Source organism: Diabrotica virgifera, chromosome 8, assembly GCF_917563875.1.
Source record: "Diabrotica virgifera virgifera chromosome 8, PGI_DIABVI_V3a".
Taxonomy (NCBI): domain Eukaryota; kingdom Metazoa; phylum Arthropoda; class Insecta; order Coleoptera; family Chrysomelidae; genus Diabrotica; species Diabrotica virgifera.
This window is the reverse complement of record NC_065450.1, coordinates 218,229,624-218,253,825: the sequence shown is the minus strand read 5'-3', so window position 1 is coordinate 218,253,825 and position 24,202 is coordinate 218,229,624. Positions and strand designations below refer to the sequence as shown.

The following is a 24,202-nucleotide window of genomic DNA, read 5'->3' as shown; positions in this document are numbered from 1 at the left end:
CGAAACTCGCCCTGTATATTATTAAACAATGGGAGCAGACACTCTTTAATGGTCATTTGTTATTCCCCATAGGGCCCTCTATACGAGGTAGGAGTATGTACAGTTCCTCATGACTCACCCTGTATTATTATTATTACCTTAATAATACCATTTATAATTTATAGTTCATTTTTCCATTCTAATCTAAACAAAAATATCAGAAAATATTATTTATTGTATGCACTGCCCTTTTGCAAGCACATATTGTCATAAATCAGTTCCGGGAATACTTTTTCATTCAAAGCGGCTGGCGGCTTTCGGATATCTTTCTCGTCCCAGTGTGGAGGTAGACCGCTCAAGTAGAAACCTAGACAGCTTCTCCTGTACTCCGGTCAACTTACGCATCCGAGGCTAAAAAAATTACCATTAAGCTGAAAATTCGCAGGATTGTTCAAAATACCATCATAAATGAAATCTAAAAAGTCCTCACAAATCCGACCCCTGCTAAAAATTTTACGCGGGGTCAAAGGTCACCAAATATGGTTTTTAGCGATTTTCAACGAAGCGGTAAGTTTGATCGTAAAATTAGTTCTAACAAAAAATGTAGATTAGATAATTATCTATAAAAAATGCTTTATTACTTTTTTTCCTGAGAGCCACCGTTTTTGAGATATAACGATTCAAAAAGTGGTAATCGTCATAATATGCGCACACTTTTCCACACCACCTTTGAGGTAATGTACTTAACGCGTTTTTTTAACGTGGTTTCCCCAGTAGGCCTATTCCACGGATCTGTTATGATTCTGTTTAATTTAAAGCTATTTAATAATTGATATTGGCTAGGGTTAAAAATGATAAAAGTTATATAAAGCGGTATAAATTAAAAAAAAGGGAAATTTATCAAACTGGTTCATAATTTTCTAATACTTCTGCTTCCCTTGTTCTTTTTCTCATTGTTCTTCTTCCTCTTCTTCATCTTCTAGTTTTTCTTCTTCTTTTTCATCTTGTTCTTCTTCTTCTTCTTGTTCATCCTGGGTGCAAGTAAATTGTCCCAATAATGACACATCGCATGGCTCCTCGATAGAATCAAATGAATCCTCAATTGTTGGTGATTCAACATTGGAGCACGACCGGTTTTGACAATTAGTAGATGCTACCAAACAAAACAGTCCAACTTTTTTGCAACCACATTTAGCGCTACATCCCTTTTTACAGTTGCAAAAAATTGTGTTCAGGAGTTTTTCCGGCGCAGGGGGGAGTAAAGTTTGAATTGGTTCTAATGAACTGTCGACTAATTTCCATCCCCAGTCTTTTGGATCTAGCTGATAACCAAGCCACACTTGAACTTGGTAATATACCCGACAAAGATGTTGATGAGCAGCCGCTGAGGTTGTAGGAAGACAAGATAGCTGCACTTGTTTTTTGTTTCGAGTACTTTTAAAAAAACATGTATATCGAAACTTATCTAAGCACGTAGTTTTCTTAGGCGCTCCATACATAGAGAGAAGAAAGCTAATTCCGTTGGAAATAACTTCTTGTGGAGTTGAATTAGTTTTTTTAAAAACTTCAGCACATTCAAGTAAATCTTGTTTTTCAAACATTTTAAAAACAGTCATTTAACCCCTCCTGAAAAATGCAGATGTCGTATCACAGCCAGTTATTGAGTGTAAAAATAGTATATGATTTTGACATTTTGCAAAAGTAGATAAACTTTTCGATGAATATATTTCCGATTGGTTTTGAGCTTTTCCAGGTTTAAAAAAAGATAGTTTTTTCGATTGGGGTTCTACCAGTGAGTAATACGAGCAAGTCTACATCTTCACCTACAACAATAGTTGTATTTGTTAAGTTGAATTGCTCTATGGCTGTTTCAATTATCATTACGTCAGCATCATTATTAGCTTGTTTTACCGATATATTTTCAGCAATAAACTTAGCTTTCAGCATTGAAATGAACCGAGATTTGTTGTGAGTATTTGCAAGAAATTTCTGTTGAGTAGTAGATACTGTCATAGATTGATCAAATAAAATATTAGAAGATGAAGATGTTGCTGAAGTTCTACGACGTTGTTCTGAAGCTCTAATATTTCTCGTAAAATCATTATAGCCATCAAATAAAGTTGTCTTTCATTATTATGTTCAAACCCTTCTGAGAAAAGAATAGGTAGGGTGATTAGATTAGCCGACGAACGTGTTTATTCCGACAAAACCCATCTTTACAAATTGAACTAAGGCGCATAAATAAAAAGTATTATTGTAAGGTAATACTTTGTCATATTAATTTACTATTTTTGTTGGGATTAAGCCGTAAAATTCAAATAATTCTTATTATTTTCGCGTTACATTCACTTTGTAAAGATTTTTTTGTTGGCACTGTAATATAATACAGCTTATACATTGCATCCCTCGGTAGACCGCAAGCTGTATAGTAGAAACATTATCATATTTATAATCTTATATTATTATGTGTAATATAAGTTAAGTTGACCGATAGAATATTTATTATGTTTACTTGTATTACAGCTTCAGTGATGTATATACCTGGTGTACTAATACATACAGTCCATCTAATTTACTTACCGTTGCACGTCATTATCTACGCCAGAGATCTAAGTTGACATAGTTGCCAAAGTATAAAAAAATCCTGAATCCATTTTAAATCAAATAGATCACATAATTATTGTAAACGTGGATTATACATCAAAAAAAATTAATATTCAATGTAAATAGGTAAAAACTTAAGAAATAGAAAACAAGAATTAAGTTATAATCTTTTAAGATTTGCAGTGCAAGCGTTTTTGTTCTGCATTGTTAATAATTAAAAAACGGCTTCGAACTCTTGACATGAAGCCGGTAGGTTTCTTTGTATATGTCTACAATAACAACTAAAAAAGTTGTCAGATAGGTACCTCGATTATTCCAAGTCGTGATAAAATTATGTGAAATTTATATTTTTATAGTAAAGGATGTTTTTATTTTAAAGTAAATAATAAAAACAGTAAATATAATAAAACAGATACTTATAGTAAAGAATATAAACAAATATGAAGTGTCATCACCGCAACTGTCAAATAAAGGTTACCAATTTATTCTAAAATGTCACCTTCGTTCGATTACAGTTACAGTGTGATTCGAGTAAATGTGCTTCATAAAAACGCTTTATAATCCATTTATACAAATTAAATGAAACATATTATTGTGTATTTCTTTAGGTTAACATTAATAGAAATCTTCAAATATTATTTCTACGCGTATATAATAAAATATGTCTAGTGGCTGTAATTGCAGTGTACCCGGCAAAGAGATTCTAAAAAAGAACACACCTACCGCCTAAATATTTCGTGTTGGTATCATGTGGCGTCACAGGCTATGACGCGGATGACGTGCAACGGTTAGTAAATTAGATGAAGTATATATTATGACGATTAGAAGTCTTTCAACTCTTTGAATCGTTGTATCTCAAAAACAGTGGCTCTTAGGAAAAAAACTATTAAGATATTTTTTATAGATAATTATCTAACCTACATTTTTTGTTAAAGCTAATTTTACGATAAAACTTGCCGTTTCGCTGAAAATCGCTAAAAACAATATTTGGTGACCTTTCACCCCGCGTAAAATTTTTAGCAGGGGTCGGATTTATGAGGACTTTTTGGATTTCATTTATGATGGTATTTTGAACAATCCTGCCAATTTTCAGCTTGATGGTAATTATTGTAGGCTCACTCCTATTTTTGAGTCTAACTAGACCGGTCTACTGCTCATCGTAAAAGGCAACAAATTGAAGCAGTTTAAAAAACAGCCTTGGATAGACAAGGGCGCATTGCCCCACTGAACCGATCAGCACGACCCAACTCGTGGAAAGAAAAATGGGACAAAAAAAGAAAAACAATAAAGGTGGAAGAGAAAGCAGCGGGGTCGAAAGAGAAAACAAAAGAGGGAGGGAAAAAGGAAGGGACGAAACTCGAGGGGAGAAAAAACTGGAGGCGAGAAGTGGAAGAAATGGAATAAATCGGATCTAGAACCAGTGCAAACAAAAGCAATGGATGGAAGAGACGGTGAAGATAAGAGATAAAAAAAGGAAGGAAGAGAGAAACAGCAAACCAAGAGAGGAAGAAAGAAATAGAACAGGAAGAGAAAAAGAAGGAGAAGAGAACAGAAAGACAGACATTTCATTTATTAAAAATAATAGGTGAAACAATTTGCTATCCTTGTGGAATTGGTACTCACCGGAGAGACTGCAGACGTTCAGATACAATTAGCGTGTCTCTGGAAAGACAATGAAGTCGACTTTTCAAAGTAACAAGACATTTACTCAACACACACTACACATAACTCCCCTGAGCTAGATGTAAGGATAATATGTAATTACGTGGCTAAAGGTTTTGTGGCTAAAACCAGAAAACAAACAAAAAAAGCATTGTTAAAAAAATTGTTAAACATTGTCAACAAGTTTTCCGAAACGAAAGCCCGAAAAGTCCGATTTTAGTTTTTCTTTTTGTGTTTATGTTATCTAGTCACGGTTTATTTTAATTAAATGGACGTTTAAATTAGGATATTAGGATACACATGTAAGGGACGTTGGATCATGGATATTAGTCTAAATGTTCAAGTATTTATCTATTTACAAATTATTATTGTTATGCATCTTCTGTAAATTTCTGTAAATAGTAGTATGTACATTTTTGTTGAAATTGGAAGAGGGCGGCAAATATTAAGCAGCACACGGGCGGCCAACACCTTAGCGGCGGCCCTGTGTCGGAGCGTGTCTGGACGGTTTTAATTATAATTTAATTATATAGATGTGATAGTGATAGCAATAGTGAATAAAAATGGATATCTACCTCAGTATTGAGAGCCAATAGATCTGAAAAAGATGCTTGTTGCAACATTTCTAATAAATCTCTTGAGTCGGTTGATGTAAATGAACTGTTTAAGGCTTTACCAAATTTAAATGCCAGTTCTCTATCGTTTATTGGATAAAAGACACTGGATATTGATGAGCCACTTTGTTGAATAACGCCCCTAAATAAGCCTGAAAATTAAAAAAAAATATATATTTATCAATTATTTATTTATAAAAAGGGAATTATAAAGATGAAATAAAGAGAGATAGAAAAGATAGAGAGAAAGTATGAACAAAGATGGAGATGGAGTGAATACATAAGAGAATTGTTTGAGTACAACAAAAACGAGACATTGTTGTAGACAAATATGACATGTGAAGTAGAAATGGCACTTAGAAATTCCAAAACTAGAAAGGCAAATGAGCCTGATGAGGTTCCTACTGAATTGCTAAAGCTCTTGAATGATGAATCAATAGGTATAATATTGCACTTATTTTTAGCACAATATACAATACTGGTATTATACCTCAAGAGTGGCTGTTGTCTACATTCGTTACACTGCCAAAAAAATCCAATGCAAAAGAATGTTCAGAACATTGAACAATATCTTTAATAAGCCATCTACTAAAGATATTCCTAAAAATCATCCACAGCCGAGTTTATCAAAAGTTGGAGTCAGATATTAGTAATATACAGATGGGGTTCACAAAAGGACTAGGAACTCGAGAAGCTGTCTTCGGTTTGAATGGTCTCACACAAAGATCCCTAGACGTTAATCAAGAAGTACATGCATATTTTATCGATTTTGAAAAAGCGTTTGACAGAGTGCGCCACGATAAGCTAAGAGACATGCTTGAAAGAAAGGACATAGATAATAAAGATCTGCGAATAATTCTCAATCTATATTTTAATCAGAAAGCTAACATAAAAATAGAAAATGAGACGTCACAATCAATAGAAATACGTAGAGGAGTACGACAGGGATGCATTTTGCCACCACTTCTATGCCAGGAAGCCCTTTTGTAAGCAAACGAAGGAATGGTAATCAATTGAGAGGTTGTAAATAATATTCTATATCCGATTGACAACACTGTACTAGTTGCAAGAACAGTAGAAGAATTACAATGATTACTTACAAACATAAATATTTCTTTATTTCGTGCAACAATTATGGCATAAACATCAATATCAAAAAAAAACAAGCATATGGTCTTCAGTAAAAACATGATACAACCATCACATTAGTATAAACGGCATTCAAATTGAAAGAGTATCAAATTACAAATACTTCGGAACTTTAATAAACAAAACTGGAGACCAAAACAATGAAATAAAAAGACGTATCGAAATTGCCAGAGCAACTTTCATAAAGATGAGAAAATTCTTCTGCAACAGAGATATAAGCATCCCTCTACGAATAAGAATGCTAAGATGCTACGTATTTAACCCTAATAAAACCCTAAGCAGAGTCGTTAAAATAAATCAAGGGTAGCGTAGACATGAGGAAGGAGGGGATTGGCGCCAAAAGCGCTAAGAAGACAAGTGACGAGGACCTCCTCTTCGAAGTGGCAGGAAAACAACAGGTCGAGCGCCTGAAGAAGACTATCGTGTCGCACGGAGGGAAACACAGTAGAGGATGTCCGAAATATCAGGTTCAGGTGTACATATTTGATATAGGCGAAGATGCCACAAAGAAAGAAATCTTGAGGCAGGTTCGAGGTACACCGGAAGCTGGGAGCCTAACGATGTCAAACTCGTCTCTATAAATTAAAATAAGGAAGGAAACACAAACGTCACGGTCGGACTGACGTATATCGCAGCCAAGAAGGCACTGGAAAGAGAACATATACCTATTAACCTGAGTAGAGGCCTGGATTCTCAAACAGAACAACATAAAAAATATTGAAAATTTCGAGATGTGGTGCTACCGTCGAATACTGAAGATAAGTTGGGTTGAAAGAGTCACAAACCTTGAAGTAATACGAAAGATAGGAAAAGAACCAGAAATTTTGTTAACGATAAAACGAAGAAAACTCGAATATTTCGGTCACCTGGCCGTAAAAAAAACGGAATCCAGGCCGTAGAAGAATGTCATGGTTGCGGAATTTGAGAGAGTGGTTTGGCTGCACCACTAATGAAGTCTTTAGGTCAGCAGAAAACAACGTCAAGATAGCCTTGATGACTTCCAATCTTTGATAGGAGTAGCACAAGAAGAAGAAGAATGAACAAGGAGAAGAAAATCTTACAAGGAAAACCTTGTGATGATTATTATAATTATCAATTTAATATATATTTTTAAATATCTTTCATAGGGCAATGAGCCTTCTAATGTTTGTATTTCCATAACTTACCTTTAGATGCTCTACTGAGTAAATGAAATCCAGTAGACATACCCCCAGCACTTTGTCCACCTACTGTTAATTTGTTAGCATCTCCTCCAAATTTATGGATATGCTCATGTGTCCATTTAAGGGCCAGAAGTTGATCCTTTAGTCCTAAATTACCGGGGATAGTTTCATCAAGTGTTGTTAAAAATCCTAGAAGTTAACAAAGAATGAGAATGGTTTCACACTAAAAAAAATTGAAAAAGATGCTGAAGAAAGTTCACTCTACTAAGTTCATTTCTACCAAATTAACCTGATCTACACCGAGTATTTACCCAAAAAATGTATCACATCTTCCCTTTTCCTCTTGTTACACATTGAGCAAAACCTTCTGTGATACACTAGGTTTAGGTTATTTGTATTTCGCGCGGTGTCACTGCTCATTTTGACATCAGTGACCATCCCACTTCACTGTAGTAGTATATAAGGAAATTGTAACCTATATCGCTCTCTTGTATGTTACTTCTATTCAGCAATGAAACTAGTCCCTTAAATGTCCGGCTTTTATTTAAAGTAGTAACGTCTCGAGCACGTGTGTGTGTCAGCAGAATAGTTAGGGTTGATACATTACACCTTCTTTCATCATTTCTGCTAGGTTGATCATTCAAATATAGAACTCCACTTAATTTGAACAGCTATCGAATGCCTCGAAAAGTTTTTATTCCCATTAGAGCAGTGGCGTAGCGTGAGTGTCGGCCGCCCGGGGCGGAAGATAATTTTGCCGCCCTCTTATTTAGGTATTTTAATTTATTGTATACTATTACATTACATACATTAATTATAGAGAAATTTTCGGCGCGAACAGTCATCATTATTTTGCATTATACAGGTTGGATTAAATAAAAAAAGTTTATCTAAGTTTTACAATCACGTTTATTAATACAAAAATTCTTTTATTTTAACCAGTTAGATACATTGATATAACTTACGTACCTATTACTTAAGATTAGGTAGGCACACCTTGACGATTGACAAAATTAAATAAAATCAATTTTTAATTAGAATTAGAACGATATTATAATGTTATATTTTTATTGAAAGTAATATGAGTATTTGTTAGAATTAAAAACAAAACCTCCGTCTTCAATTAAAAATTTATACGTCTACTTTTTTTAAGAGCAAAGTCTTTTATTGCACCGTCAATGTCTATCGGATCACACACCTCTTGCTCAATAGACAAAATAGCCAAACTAGTTAGACTTAGAGTACTCATTGTCGATCTTAAATCATTTTTAATCAATTTAAATTTTGAAAAACTCATCTCACAGCTGGCATTGTTTATAGCAACTGTGAAAATATTCGGAATATTATTAAAATATTGGGCAGAGTATCTTCCAGCTTGGATTTAACAATAAATTTAAATAATTCAAGTGAGTCTGCATTAATCAATTTTGTTGCCTGTAGCAGCAACGAAAGTCCGCAGTAGAAGTTTTTCCAGCTTGAAACCCTGCTCGTCAATTTCGTCAGATGCGTAGTCTAGGTCTAGATTACATTCAGTGTTGTCTGGATCTAATAATATAACCGGCGTTAGATAAACAAACTTATCCGTTGAATTATGTAGCTGTTGACAACGCTCACAAATTTTTACAATAACTCTATTTAACGAAGAAAACAGCTTTCGTCTCAACTTATTTTCACAAGATAAGTTAGCACCTCTAGTTCCGTCATCAAAAATATGTTTTCTTGTTATGCGTCTCCGAGGTTTTATGGAAATTCCAAGTTCTCCACACATTTTTTTTTTCATAACCTACAGCGCCATTTGCCCATTCCTCTGCTTTCTCTGTCAATATCATCTGCAAAGCATTTACTTTCTGAGCGCACAATCTTATGCCAAGTCCCCTTGTTTGTAAATATTTTTGTGCATTATTCACTTCATGTAGCACAGGTTGCCACAGGCCCAAAAAACAAAAAAAGGAAAATGACTGCATTGAAACTAGTAAAGCACCTGCATCTGTCCTAGTGTTTAAGCTTTCACCTGCCTCTGTCAGTTTTTCCAAAGTGACGAGAATGTCTTTGTAATGATGCCATGTTACATTTATGGCATCGCCTCTTGCACTCCACCATATGTCTTGAATCCTTCTTTTGCATGTAGCTGCTATCAGCCGAACTTCCCAACGATGTGTCGATGAGGATAAAAAAAGAATAGTAACGTTCTAAAGTTCCGAAAAAAGTTGTGCTGATTGTTAGTCATAAACGGGGAATTTCCACAAGACAGTACAGACGTTGTTGCCAGTCGCTACAAAATATCATTCAAAGAAAAGGAATTCCCCGAATTCGTCACAAAATAAGTAATAAAAAATTCCGTGCTTCTTTCAATCGGTCCAAATTTATAGTGGCGATAAAAATATAAAATGGTTCAAATATTTACAAAATATTTTTATTATTTATTGTTAAATTTTTGCCGCCCCCTAAAAAGTGCCGCCCCTACTACGCTACGCCACTGCATTAGACAATGTATGTTTACTCCTTCTTCCTGCAATTCTTTGTACCATGTCTTTGTCCACAAATATTTGATTCGAACATCCTATTCTCAGATTGACAATATATATCCTCCTTATTTTTATCAATCATACTCATACTCTCAATCTATACACACCTAACCTCAATACCAAATTTTCTCCCATGCTCATCCAATCTTTCCACCAGGCCTCATTGGAAAAATCCCAGTAGCTGACTGTATACCATAATTAAAAATCATACAGAACAATTAAAAATTTCGTTTGTACAATGGTAAAAAAAGTTTATTATTGAAAAACTATTAAAAAGTCATCCAAAAGGATTCGCAAAACGTTTTCGATCTAGATCAGATCATCTTCAGTGCGTTCTGCTTAGTAGATGAAACTAGCAACCTTATAGAATAGGTGACATCGAGAAATATGATTTACATTTTTAAAAAATGATGTTAGTAGCGACTTTAAGCCGATGATAAAAGATAAATTTAAGAGTGCAGGGCAACATGATTCACTGCTCGATGATAACGTGTGGTTCTTGTCAGTTCAATGGACACAGACTAACTAAGTTTTTACTTGTTCTGTAAGAAAAAATGTTTTTTAATAAATAAATGTTGTTTTTTGCTTAATTTAAATGTTCAAGCTGCCATGGGTGGCAGCTTGAACATCTAATTTAAGCAAAACACAATGTTTATTTGTGAAATAAATTTTTTTTTTCTGTTTTGCTTCCGCTCCCATCTTCATCGTGAATTTCTGTTGGTTACGAACGTGTTGAAGAGATATTCGCCGTGTGCAAGTACTTGGAGGGGATACAAGAAACGATCGTGCGTGAATAGCGGAGAAATCTTGCAACTTTCTTAAATCATTCATATTGTCAATTGAAATTGTCAAAGTGACGTATATTTAGTATCTACTGTCAATGAAGAAGAAAAATTATATGTTGCTCCACAATATTGCTATGATAGGCAATTATTATATAATTAATTTCGACTCAATTCAAGCGTTCTGCTTAACCCAGGTATAACATACCAAAAGGCACCGCCAGGAAAACATTCCACTTTGCGGTTCAGAGAGCCCATATGAAACGAGTCTTTGTACTCTATGCAGAGTATGGCATTAACTAAATAAGAAAATCTACGGTTTCGTTTTGATTAAAATCTGTCTACCTCCATCCCCCGATAGTACTATTTCTAGGTCTACCTGTTGTCAAGGAAGCTCTAAGGAAGACAGATTTTTACCATTCCGACCGTAGATTGTCGATATAAATTAAAATAATTTATATCGCAGTATGGATAGAACGCCCTCTAACGGGGAATAAGCGAAATGAATTTCGACTCAATTCAAGCTTTCTGCTTAACCCAGGTATAACATACCAAAAGGCACCGCCAGGAAAACATTCCACTTTGCGGTTCAGAGAGCCCATATGAAACGAGTCTTTGTACTCTATGCAGAGTATGGCATTAACAAAATAAGAAAATCTACGGTTTCGTTTTGATTAAAATCTGTCTTCCTCCATCCCTGTAGAGCCTCCTTGACAACAGGTAGACCTAGAAATAGTACTATCGGGGGATGGAGGAAGACAGATTTTAATCAAAACGAAACCGTAGATTTTCTTATTTTGTTAATGCCATACTCTGCATAGAGTACAAAGACTCGTTTCATATGGGCTCTCTGAACCACAAAGTGGAATGTTTTCCTGGCGGTGCCTTTTGGTATGTTATACCTGGGTTAAGCAGAAAGCTTGAATTGAGTCGAAATTCATTTCGCTTATTCCCCGTTAGAGGGCGTTCTATCCATACTGCGATATAAATTATTTTAATTTATATCGACAATCTACGGTCGGAATGGTAAAAATCTGTCTTCCTTAGAGCCTCCTTGACAACAGGTAGACCTAGAAATAGTACTATCGGGGGATGGAGGAAGACAGATTTTAATCAAAACGAAACCGTGGATTTTCTTATTTTATTTAATTATTATATAAAAGTAAATTTAATTAATCTTAATAAAACTCCTAAGAGTTTTATCAGCAGGAGAACAAGGGAAGAAAAGAAGAGGGAGACCACGAAGGAAGTGGTTTGATGCCGTCCGGACTGACCTAGAAGAAACGGGTACAAGAGATTGAAGAGGACAAGTACAGGACCGCAAAAAGTGGAAGAAATTAGTCAAGACTATCGAAGCCAAGTGCCTCTAAGACCTGTAGGGCTGTAATATAGGTATATAAATTTAATTAATTGTATTTTGCTGGTAGTAGTGTATTCTAATAATTAATTTTATTTACTACATCCAATTGTTTACCTTTTAATAACATAACCTTGATATTACTTTTCTTCTTATAATTTTTTTGGGCTATGGCCTTGGCAATTGTCCAGCAACCAGGACTAATATAATTGGCCAATATAATTAAAAGTGCGAAAACTGTTGCTGAGCTATGAACCCAGGTGTCGCTTTTCCGAACTTGCACGGTCCCAAGATATACACACCGAGTGATTGCCGGTATAAGCAGTCCCCCACTTGCTGACCAACGGCTTCGGGCGGATGAGTTAGTAAGTGGTAGGGCACTCTTTTGTCCAGGGGTTGGGAAACTGGCCCTAAAGGCAGATGAACCGAAATTAATAGGTCAACGGTGTAAGGATGCAGAAGGCAACGGGGAACCACTGCATTACAGACTCGTAGAGTACCCCTAGTAAAGTCATGAATGGCAAATGACAAAAACAGTAAACAGACTTACTGATTATGGACCACGGAATCCAAGATCCGGCAGGGGAGGAATAGCTGTAGACCACAGGGCCTTCCAGGTCGTCAACCAGAGAAATCCCTGTGCATTTAAGACATTAAAAGTAGCAACCTGGAATGTCAGAAGTCTATATGCATGTGGTAAATTAGCGAACGTACTCCTTGAAATGGAAAACCTCCAAATTGATGTTCTAGGTATAAATGACGTACAGTGGCCAGGTTCAGGCAAACAAACGACAAATAATGGAACCATGTATTATTCAGGTAACAACGAGACTAATCATCGCTATGGTGTTGCTATCTTAGTTGCAAAAAAGGTCAACTAGGTACTCTGTAGTAAGTTTTACTCCTTATTCTGATAGAATCGTATTATTACAACTTCAGTCTTAGAAAGGTATAGTGAATTTTATTCAAGTTTATGCTCCGACGGCAGATAAAGAGGAAAACGAAATTGAACTATTTTACCATGATTTGGAACAAGTCTTAAAGTCAATGAAGAGACATCACACTACAATAGTAATCGGCGACTTCAATGCCAAAGTTGGTCAGGGAAGGGTGGATGGATATGTGGGTGAATATGGTCTAGGAAATAGAAATGAGCGTGGTGACCGTTTAATACAATTCTGTCAGATGGAAGAATTTGTAATAGCTAACACACTCTTTAAGCTATCAAAAAGAAGATTGTATACATGGAAATCTCCCGGAGACACAACCAATAGAACAATCCGAAATCAAATTGACTTTGTCCTCATTAGAAAAAGATTTCGTAATTCTATACTTTCTGCCAAAACTTACCCTGGAGCAGATATCGGTTCAGACCATAACCCCATAGTAGTTACATTACGAATCAAATTAAAGCTGATTAAAAAACCCACGCAAAGTAGAATTGATGTTAAGAGATTAAGGGAACCACAAACAAAGGAACAAACTGTAAAAACTCTTACTAAAAATTTACACATTGCCCAAGAACTGAATAAAAGTATCTATAACATTGATCATAAAGGGGAAAATATAAAACAAGCAGTAATTAAAACAGCGAGTGAAAACTTAAAACCAAAGAAAAGAAAACATAAAGACTGGATGACTGAAGAGATAATATTATTAATGCATGAAAGAAAATCATTTAAAACAAAAAATCCAATTAAATATAATGTAACCGATAGATTAATTAAAAAGAAAATAAAAGAAGCTAAAGAGAGAATGTTACATGAGCAGTGCCAAGAACTGGAAGAATTTGAGAAAAAATATGACTTTTTTAACATGCATAAAAGAATTAGAGAACTAACAGGAATGAAAAAAACACTTCAAACTAGGCAACTAAGAGATGAAAGTGGTGCACTTATGACAGATATAAACCAGAAAATGCAGAGATGGACACAATATATAGCACAGCTTTTTAAAGACAAAGAGAGAACTGAAGCACCAAAAGAATTTAAAGATGATACTGGACCTGACATTATACGAGAAGAAGTCGAATATGCAATGAAACAAGCTAAAAGTGGTAAATCTCCCGGGCCTGATGAAGTTCCTAACGAATTACTCAAAATTGTGGATACTGAATCTATTGACCTACTTTTGGATTTATTTAATACCATATATATAACAGGTATTATAATACCTAAAGAATGGCTCCAATCGACATTTATACTGCTACCCAAAAAAGCCAATGCAAAGAAGTGCAATGAACATCGCACCACAGCCTTAATGAGTCATGTCTTGAAATTGTTTTTAAAAGTGATTCACAATAGAATACATAAGAAATTAGACGAAGGCATAAGTGATACACAAATTGGATTTAGGAAAGGTCTGGGAACACGGGACGCACTGTTTGCAGTAAGTGTTCTTTCGCAGAGATGCCTAGATATGAATCAGGAAGTATATGCCTGTTTCATTGATTTTGAGAAGGCATTTGACAAAGTGCAGCATAATCGTCTCAAAGAAATTTTGTTAAATAAAAACATAGACAGTAGAGACATTAGAATTATATGTAACCTCTATTGGAATCAAACAGCAAAAGTGAAAGTTGAAAATGAACTGACTGAGGATATCCAGATTCGTCGTGGGGTGCGCCAAGGGTGTATTTTATCACCATTGTTATTTAATTTATATAGTGAAGCCATATCAGAATTAGCGTTGGCCGAAGTCAATGAGGGCCTAATAATAAACGGTGAGCCACTTAATAATATAAGATATGCTGACGATACCGTACTTCTAGCGGGAACACTGGAAGAATTGCAACACCTTGCTCAACAACTAAATATACATTGCAACGATTATGGACTAAAAATAAATTTGAAGAGAACCAAGTTCATGGTATTTACAAAAGCACAAAACATCAGAGTTAGACTAGTACTGGATAATACAGAAATTAAGCAAATATCTTCGTACAAATACCTTGGAGCATGGATCACAAAAGATACTGATCAGACAAAAGAAATAAGATGCTGCATTGAAATTGCACGATCCATTTTTAACAGAATGAGGAAACTTTTCTGTAATCGCAATCAATATAACGCTCCGGATAAGAATGCTTCGTTGTTATATTTTCTCCACCCTTTTGTATGGGGTTGAGGCATGGACACTAAAACAATCCAACATTAAAAACCTGGAAGCATTCGAAATGTGGTGTTATAGACGTATTCTGAAAATATCATGAACAGATCGTAAAACAAACGCACAAGTGCTCGAACAACTAGGAAAACAATGCGAAGTTTTAAATTCCATAAAAATCAGAAAGTTGGAATACTTGGGGCACATCATGAGAGGTGAAAAATACGAACTATTAAGGAATATAATGCAGGGCAAAATCAAAGGCAGAAGAAGCGTAGGAAGACGTAAATTTTACGTTTGGATGCAGCTCAATTGAACTATTCCGGCGCGTAGCCAACAAAATTATAATTATTTTCTTATTATTTTCTTAGATTATTTTCTTTTTCTTTTTCATGCTTTACTCGGTTTAGAGTACAAAATGACCAAGTGTTCTTAAAGTATTCTGAGACGCATTGTTGGAGAAGCTCCTCCTAGCGGCGCCGCTTGATACTATCGTATCTCGGTTAACAGAATCCTGACTCTTGGTCGAAATTTATTTTATTTATTTTAAAATTATAATTGCTAGAATGATTTCCAATCTCCGATAGGACCGGAACTTTAAGAAGAAGAATAGGAAACCTCAATTGAATGAAATATAAAGTTGCAGCTATAGATCAATTGCTAATTACCGGCTTACCAAGCTCGAGAGACCGAAATTTTTCAATTTCTATAACCGAGTCGCCACCTTGTTGCGGAGGTCACATAAAACCGTCGGTCCCAGCTATGTAAGTAGTCATCCAAAATATAACAACAAAATGGATTCCGAAAAAAAAATTAAATATAAAGACTTACCAAATGATCCCAGTCGATAGTTGATTGTTACGATTACTATATCATAATCAACCAAATACTTTGGGTCCAAATTTGATATTTGGGCACTGAAAGTGACGAATGCTCCGCCAGGAATAAAAAAGAATACTGGTAATAATACGTCAGAATTGGGTTTCTACAAAACAAATATTTATTTAAATGATAACAGGTTAACAGGTATACAGGGTGTTAGTAAATAAGTATGAAAAATTTTAAGAGATAATTCTACATGAAAAATTAATGCCAGTTTGCTTTATAAACATATGTCCGCAAATGCTTAGTTCCGGAGATACGGAGTGTTGAAATTTTTATTTCAAACTGCCAATTTATTTATTGCTCTAAGACCAGTTGAGCTATGAAAATGAAATTTGGTAAGTTTTAGGCGGTAGTTATTACAAATTTTATGACATACAACTAAGAATTTTGTATTCATCATTGGCGCGCCTACGGGCAATTGTCTGAATTCTTTTAAAGAAAAAAATAGTACGCCACTGAGATATTTCGAATTAGAAATTATTTTTAAATTCCACGTATAATTTATGATAAAAAACCTTTCTTGCCTTTTTTTCATATGATGCACCGTTTTTATGCAGAAAAATAAAACATCTTGGCGCATATTTTTCATTTCTTAAATACGTCATCAAGAACTATCCAATATAATAATACTAAACTAGAACAATAACAGAAAATATTACTAATACCATTTCAACTAGGTGCAAAGCTGCAAGAAATGTTTAAAATGATCTCCTTTACAGGTAACAGAAGAATTTTATATTCATCATTGGTGCGCGTACGGGTAATGGTCTGAATTTTTTGAACAAAAAAATAGTACGCCACTGAGATATGTCAAACTAAAAATCATTTTTGAATTCCTCGTTCAATTGACGACAAAAAATCTTTCTTGCTTTTTTTTCAAATGCGGCGCCGTTTTTATGCAAAAAAATTAAACATCTTATCGTTTACAAAGTATTTGAACTAAGTCTATGCATATGGAAACTACCTCAAATACTTGGTAAGAGTTAAGATGTTTTATTTTTTTTTGTATAAAAACGGCGCCTCGTATGAAAAAAAGGAAAGAAAGATTTTTGTCGTAAATTGAACGAGGAATTCAAAAATGATTTTTAGTTTGACATATCTCAGTGGCGTACTATTTTTTTCTTCAAAAAATTCAGACCATTACCAGTGCGCGCGCCAATGATAAATACAAAATTCTTCTGTTATCTGTAAAGGAGATCATTTTAAACATTTCTTGCAGCTTTGCACCTAGTTGAAATCTTATCAGTAATATTTTCTGTTATTGTTTAGTTTAGTATTATTATATTGGATAGTTCTTGATGATGTATTAAGAAATGAAAAATACGCGCCAAGATGTTTTATTTTTCTGCATAAAAACGGTGCATCATATGAAAAAAAGGCAAGAAAGGTTTTTTATCATAAATTAGACGTGGAATTTAAAAATAATTTTTAATTCGAAATATCTCAGTGGCGTACTATTTTTTTTTTAATTCAGACCATTGCCCGTAAGCGCGCCAATGATGAATACAAAATTCTAAGTTGTATGTCAAAAAATTCGTAATAACTATCTCCTAAAACTCAGCAAATTTTATTTTCATAGCTCAACTGGTCCTAGAGCAATAAATAAATTGGCAGTTTGAAATAAAAATTTCAACACCCCGTATTTCCGAAACTAAGCATTTTCGGACATATGTTTGTAGAACAAACTGGTATTAATTTTCATGTAGAATTAGCCATTAAAATTTTTCATACTTATTTACTAACACCCTGTATAATCTTTGCTGAAGGAAACAAGGTTAGGAAACAAGGTTAAAATATCGGGGTAGCAGCAATCTCAAAAAAACTCTTTATAATAGTTCCAAACTTTCGATAATGTGCCTAAGCGCCAGTTCCCTTAGTTGTTTCAGTCCTCATCGGATAATCCTCTTTCGCTCATAGATCTTCGTATACCACCAATCCAATATTTTTTCGGTCTTCCTCTTTTTCGTTTTTCTCTTGGTACCCATCTCATTGTCTTTTTAGGTAGTCTTTCCTCGCTCATCCTTTGAACGTGGCCGTACCAGGTTAATTCTTTTTCCTCTATGCAGTCAGCAATTGTTTTTGTTACACCCATTCATCATCATCATTCTCTTTGCATTATCCCTATGCGGGGTCGGTTTCCCTAATTGGATTTCTCCATACAATTCTATCTTGGGTCATATCAATATTAAACCCCTTTACCAACATGTCCTGCCTAATCGTCTCCCCCCACGTCTTCTTTGGTCTTCCTCTCCTACTCCTTCTAGGAATCTGCACTTCAGCAATTCTTCGCATTGGGTAATTATCGTCTCGACTTTGAACATGACCAAACCATCTCAACCTATGCTCTCTCATTTTGGCATCAATTGGTGCCACACCTAGACTTCCCCTAATATACTCATTTTTAATTTTATCCTTTTTTGTCACTCCACTCATCCATCTAAGCATTCTCATTTCCGCCACATGCATTCGTTGTTCCTCTTTCTTTTTCACTGCCCAACATTCAGCTCCGTACATCATAGCTGGTTTTATGGCTGTTTTCTAGAATTTTCCCTTCAATTTCATTGGAATTTTCCTGTCACACAGCACACCACTCGCTTCCTTCCAGTTCATCCATCTAGCGCTAATTCTACTGCATGCATTTGTTACACCCATTCTCCCTCTTATTATTTCATGTCGGATCCTCTCCAACTTTGATGTTCTGCTTGATCGTCTTAGTGTGTCCATCTCCGTAGCCTCTAGTTTTCTCTTTTGATCTTCTTTAATCCTCCACGTTTCAGAGCCGTACATCAATGTGCTTTTTATCAACGTATTATAAATTTTTACTTTTCGTTGTTTTTCTATGTCTTTACTCCACAATATTCTATTGAACGATTTGATTATTCTTCTCGCTTGATTTATTCTCTTTGTAATGTCATCACCATCTGTTCCTTCTTTGTTGAACAGTGCTCTCAAGTAATTAAAACTTCCGCATGTTTTTATTGTTTCATTATTCTCCATAATCAAATCGGTTGTTTTTTGACAAATACATAAATATTGTGTTTTGTCCATATTCATGTGTAGACCCCATTGTTCATATTCCTCCTTTAGTTTGCGCGCCATATATTCCAAGTCTTCCTTATCATTTGCACAAATAACCTGGTCGTCTGCGAACTGAAGGGTATATAAGAAGTATCGTCATCAATTTGTATACCCATTCTGTTACATTTCCTTTTCCATTGCATCAGTGACTTTGCTATATATTTTAAATAGTGTTGATGAAATGCACCAACCCTGGCGTAAACTTTTGTTCACCTTGAACGGTTCTGATAGTTTCTTTCCCATCGTTATGGCAGATGTCATATTCTTTAAGTATTTTGAAACGCTGTTATAAGTGTGTGATTGATATTGGTGCTTGAATTTGAAGTACATCCCATAGTTTACTTATCGGGTCATTGTCGTAGGCCTTTTGTAAATCTACAAACATTAGATATATTGGTCGATTTCTTTCTATTTTCTTTTCAATTATTTGTTTTAAACAAAACACATTATCTGTACAGGACCGGCCAGCTCAGAAACCGCATTGTTCTTCTTCTTCTTCCTAACTTTTGTACTCTTGTTCGATCAAATAATAAAAAAAATCCACGAGTAAAAAAATTTCCTGTAGTTGATTGTATACCATTTATTACAAAAAACCATGAAATCCTTTATAAAAGGCGTATCTTCAAATAAAAATTTCCTGTAGTTGGCTGTATACCATTTATTACAAAAAACCATGAAATCCTTTATAAAAGGTATATTTGTATCTACAAAAACCATGAAATCCTTTATAAAAGGTATATTTGTATCTACAAAAATATACCTTTTATAAAGGATTTCATGGTTTTTTGTAATAAATGGTATACAGATTCCATCTGCCATAACGATGGGAAAGAAACTATCAGAACCGTTCAATGTGAACAAAGGTTTACGTCAGGGTTGGTGCATTTCCCCAACACTATTTAAAATATATAGCAAAGACACTGATGCAATAGAAAAGGAAATGTAACGGAATGGGTATACAAATTGATGACGATACTTGCTTATATACCCTTCAGTTCGCAAACGACCAGGTTATTTGTATCTACAAAAATATACCTTTTATAAAGGATTTCATGGTTTTTTGTAATAAATGGTATACAGCCACCTACAGGAAATTTTTTTCCTCGTGGATTTTTTAAATTGACGGTATGGTCAACTTGGCTAATCAATAAATGCGTCTAGCCACCAAAAGATGTACTATCAAGCTGGATATATGGTTCATCTCCCAGTGTATTAACAACAATGTATTTCCTAAATTTTGCATTGTCAAAACTCCAAAAAATGTTCCAGTCAACTTAAAGAACACCTTCCAACGTAAAATATTGAAAAAAAAACAAATATACCTTTTATAAAAGATTTCATGGTTTTTTGAAATAATAAAAGATGCTTATAAGAAAATAGTATCAAACTTATTAAATGAGAGATGTTAACTATATGTAACCATTTTTCTCAGCTGGTTGTCTCAAGTAGAATGTGTTATCTATGCAGGATTTTCCAGATCTAAAAGCATTTTGTTCTTCGGCTTACTGGGTTTTTTGGATTCTTCTTCTCAAGGTGCCGTCTTCTTTCTAAGGTTGGCTATCATCATGAGTATTTAAGTTAACTGCTGCTCTAAAATCTGGTTAGAAGAACAAGCAAACCACTATCTGATATTGCGGGGCCATGACAGTAGTAATGCATAATATTCTGCAGGAGCTGATATTTTGTTCCTCTGATCGCGTGGCCAAGGTATTGCAGTTTTCATCTTTTTTTCATTGTTTAGTTCAATGGGAGAGTTATTCACCATCAATATATCTTTAGTATCAGTTCTCACTTCGTCTATCCACCTCTTTCTTAGTCTTACTACTGGAAGACGTCCCATCATAGTTCCACTAAGCGTTCTGTTAGATGTTCTGTCATTATCCGTTCTTATAAGGTGACCTGCCCAGCGCAAAAGGGTTCTTTGTAATATAGACCGATCCGGAACGTCATCTGGTGTGAAATTGAGGGTCTTCATGTCTGTGTTCTGTCTGTCGAACCAACTCATCTTCACTCGCCCTCATTGTCAGTGTCTTTCAGGGCTTAGCCGCATTGTTGTTCTTGGTATGGAGTTCTCGTTACTGCGCACTACATGTCCATACCACCTTAGTTGGTTTTCTTTGCATTTCTTCCGCTATTTGATCAACTCTCGTTATTTTTCTGATATCTACATTCTGGTACCTGCCGATTCGACTATTTTTCTTCTTGATGTGCCTATTCTTGAAGAATGTTGGCGATCATCATGGTAATCTTTATTTTATCTACAGCAACGCGGAAAGCTGCACAGATGTTATGTTGGAGCAGGTTCTGACTTTCTTTAACCAGGACGATCTTCTTCCTCCTGGACCTCGCTTTCCAAATATTTTTCCTTGCAGGATGGCTTGTAGGAGGGCATATCTGGATACATTTTGCATAATGTGTACAAAGTATTCGAACTTTCGATTTCGATTCGACTACAGAATGAATTTATAAAATGTGTAAACTTACTACTGGTGTATAAACATTCAAAACCAAGCAGTCTTCACCTGCATCTGGGTTGTCTGCTTGTGGACAAACTACTTTGTTTTCTGTTGCATTCAATATTCCTTCCCAAGGAGCACGAGGTTTGGGGGGCTGAAAACCACAATATATATATTTTTATAAATTTTATAAAAACATTCAGAAATTAGCATAATATGTATATTGCACTCTCATATTATGGTATAGCCTAAGCGGGGACTTTTGCAGTTACTCGAGCGCGTCAGATTATCACATGGAGAGAAACCTAGTACCCTGTAAATGTAGCTCTACCATATATTGGATCTTAATACAGGGGAGTTCGTTAAGGGGGGTCCGAAGAAAAATCTGTCCTTAGAAGAACTCGAAATCGTCACATTAAGATAAGGTAAGTTATCACTACATGCAAAACAGTGTATATTTCAAAAATCTGACGATTTTGAGCGGAGCGTAAGAAGTTTCACAAAAAAGGCAAATATTTCGCGAAATGAACGTCAGATCAAAAAACTAAAAAATATACGTAGGTATTCAATATTTTTCAAAAATCTATCGAACGGCACCAAACATGACCCTTCACGGAAGTGGTGGCTCCTATTTAAGATTTTAAAGTAACCCCCCAGAGTTACTTTAGTTAACCCCCCAAAGTTTATTTTTATTGCAGATTTGGATTCTTTACGTAAAAAGAAACAACTTTTATTCGAGACATTTTTTGCATTATGGATAGATGGTGATTTAATAGGAAAAACCATTGTTGGAAATGGAAAATTAAATTAAAAATGGAAAGTCGACCACTTTATAGAAAACTTTACCTAACTTTATTTGGTTTTAGGACCCACTCTTCACAACCCAATAGGTCCCCATAACGTTCGAGTAACTGCAAATTTAGCATACTTTCCTCCCCTACTATTACTAAGTTTACTATAAGTTTTACTATAAAATTTTTAACTAAACAAATTTTTAAGATCGTTTTTGTTGTCTTTTAACGAAACTATTAAGTCAAGAAAACATACCACCTAGACAACTTAAATCTTAGCTCCAACTTCATATCTCTTGTGCAGAGCACTTTTCTCATTTAAAATTTGAAAAGTGCAGAGCACTTTTATTCTGATTTTGATTTCCTGTAAATACCGGTTTTCACGCTACGTCTTATTGTACGTTTTGTTGGATAGGACAAATCCTATACAATAAAACGTGGCGTGTAAACAAAAAAACGTACGTCTTGTCGAATCGAAATGAAATCCAAGGTCAGATTGAAGATATGATGGGAGAAGCATAATTTTGCGGGAACTGATAGGAAAAACGTTACGTGAAAACACATGTTCATGTTAGTCGTCCGATTTGACTCAATTGACAACTAGTTCCATTGCAGTTCGTTTCATTTTCCCTAAAAAGAGCCTAATAATGTTAGACTTGCAGCAATGCATCCACGATTTTCTCGAGGAATTCATTGAATTGTATAAAAATGTTCCGTCTTTGTGGCAAGTAAAAAAATAAATACTGGTATAGTAAAATAACTGCAATAAAAAACGTCACGTGTAAGAAACTTATAAAAGAATACAAAGAAGTAAACAGGACGTAAATAAAGAGACAGGTACAAGAAAAATAAACTCGTTGAGAGCGGTTTACAAAACAGAGTTGAAAAAGTGACGGTTAAGGAAAGACTGCAAATTTTATCAAAGGCTGAACAAAAATTGGATTCCATTATTTCACCGATACGTTTGACACATTTGGAAAACGTATCGAAGATCGACTACAGCAAATTAAACCGGGTCAAGTAAAATTCGTCCAAAAACTTGTTAGTGGCGTACTATTCGAAGGAGAAATGGAATCTCTTAATGCGAACTGCAAGTTGAAAGTTACAAGACAGAGAGAAATGAAATCCTTGACATCATCTGTGGGGGAATCCTACCCACCTCATTATACACAAACAATCTGGCCTTAATTTTTACAACCCCAACCAGAAGTTGGACCAACATCCAACATGGCATAGAACAACTTGCACATGAGCCGCTGAGAACAAAAGTGGTGTAAGTCAAAAAATCAAGTTCTCGGCCAACCAGGACCTCATTTTTAAGCCTTCTCTTCGCTAACAGATACGAAACGAATACGTTCGATAACGAAGCGAAGGGCCAAAGTCGAGGCCCTGGACTTTACTAGAAACTCCGTACACATGTAGGTTTCTATGGAATTTGTTTTTTGTTCGGATACATGCAATATATCATATTCCTTTGTTCAAACAAAAAACAAACTCCACAAAAAAATTCCCCGTGTGTACACAGTTTCCACCAAAACACCAATTTGCTGAAAACTCGATTTTTGACTTACACCACTTTTGCTCTGAGCGGCTTACATCTACCTGGCATACAAAGTATTCCTCAGCCCTCACCAGTACTGACAGAAATAGGAAGACCAGTTACCTACCACTTACCACATGAAAAGAAGAATATCATGGTTAAAGAACCTGAGGAAATGGTTCTCCACAACAACAACTAATCTATTTAAAGCATCAGTTAATAAAATAATTATAGCCAGAATGATCGCCAATATTCGAAACGAATAGACACCAAAAAAGAAGAAGTCATCACTTCTTCGTTGGCCGATTATGTGACAACTTTTTCTGATTCAACTCTCTATTTTTTGGAACTTTTCTACGAAGTAACATCTTTTATGTTTAAAGTAAGTAGTTTCTTATGTAAAGTTAAGTAAAATGTTTATCGCAGAAGTCTAAAAAAATGTGACGTTTCATTTTATTCTTTTTGGTGTTAAAATTAAAGAAAAACGTTAATTTTTTAAACCTCTACCTATT

At 35.0% G+C, this 24,202-nt stretch overlaps 1 protein-coding gene across 2 annotated transcripts in view; it reads right to left on the bottom strand.

Moving 5' to 3' along the window:
• LOC114336482 (juvenile hormone esterase) overlaps positions 1–24,202 on the bottom strand; it is a 55,549-nt gene that overhangs the window by 18,387 nt on the left and 12,960 nt on the right. For both annotated transcript variants that reach the window (XM_028286858.2, XM_050657999.1), the window contains exons 3-6: positions 21,388–21,513; positions 15,772–15,925; positions 7,175–7,360; positions 4,821–5,011 (exon numbers count right to left, since the gene is read on the bottom strand). In XM_028286858.2, the coding sequence (XP_028142659.2) occupies positions 4,821–5,011; positions 7,175–7,360; positions 15,772–15,925; positions 21,388–21,513 (657 nt within the window). The remainder of the gene's footprint in view (positions 1–4,820; positions 5,012–7,174; positions 7,361–15,771; positions 15,926–21,387; positions 21,514–24,202) is intronic.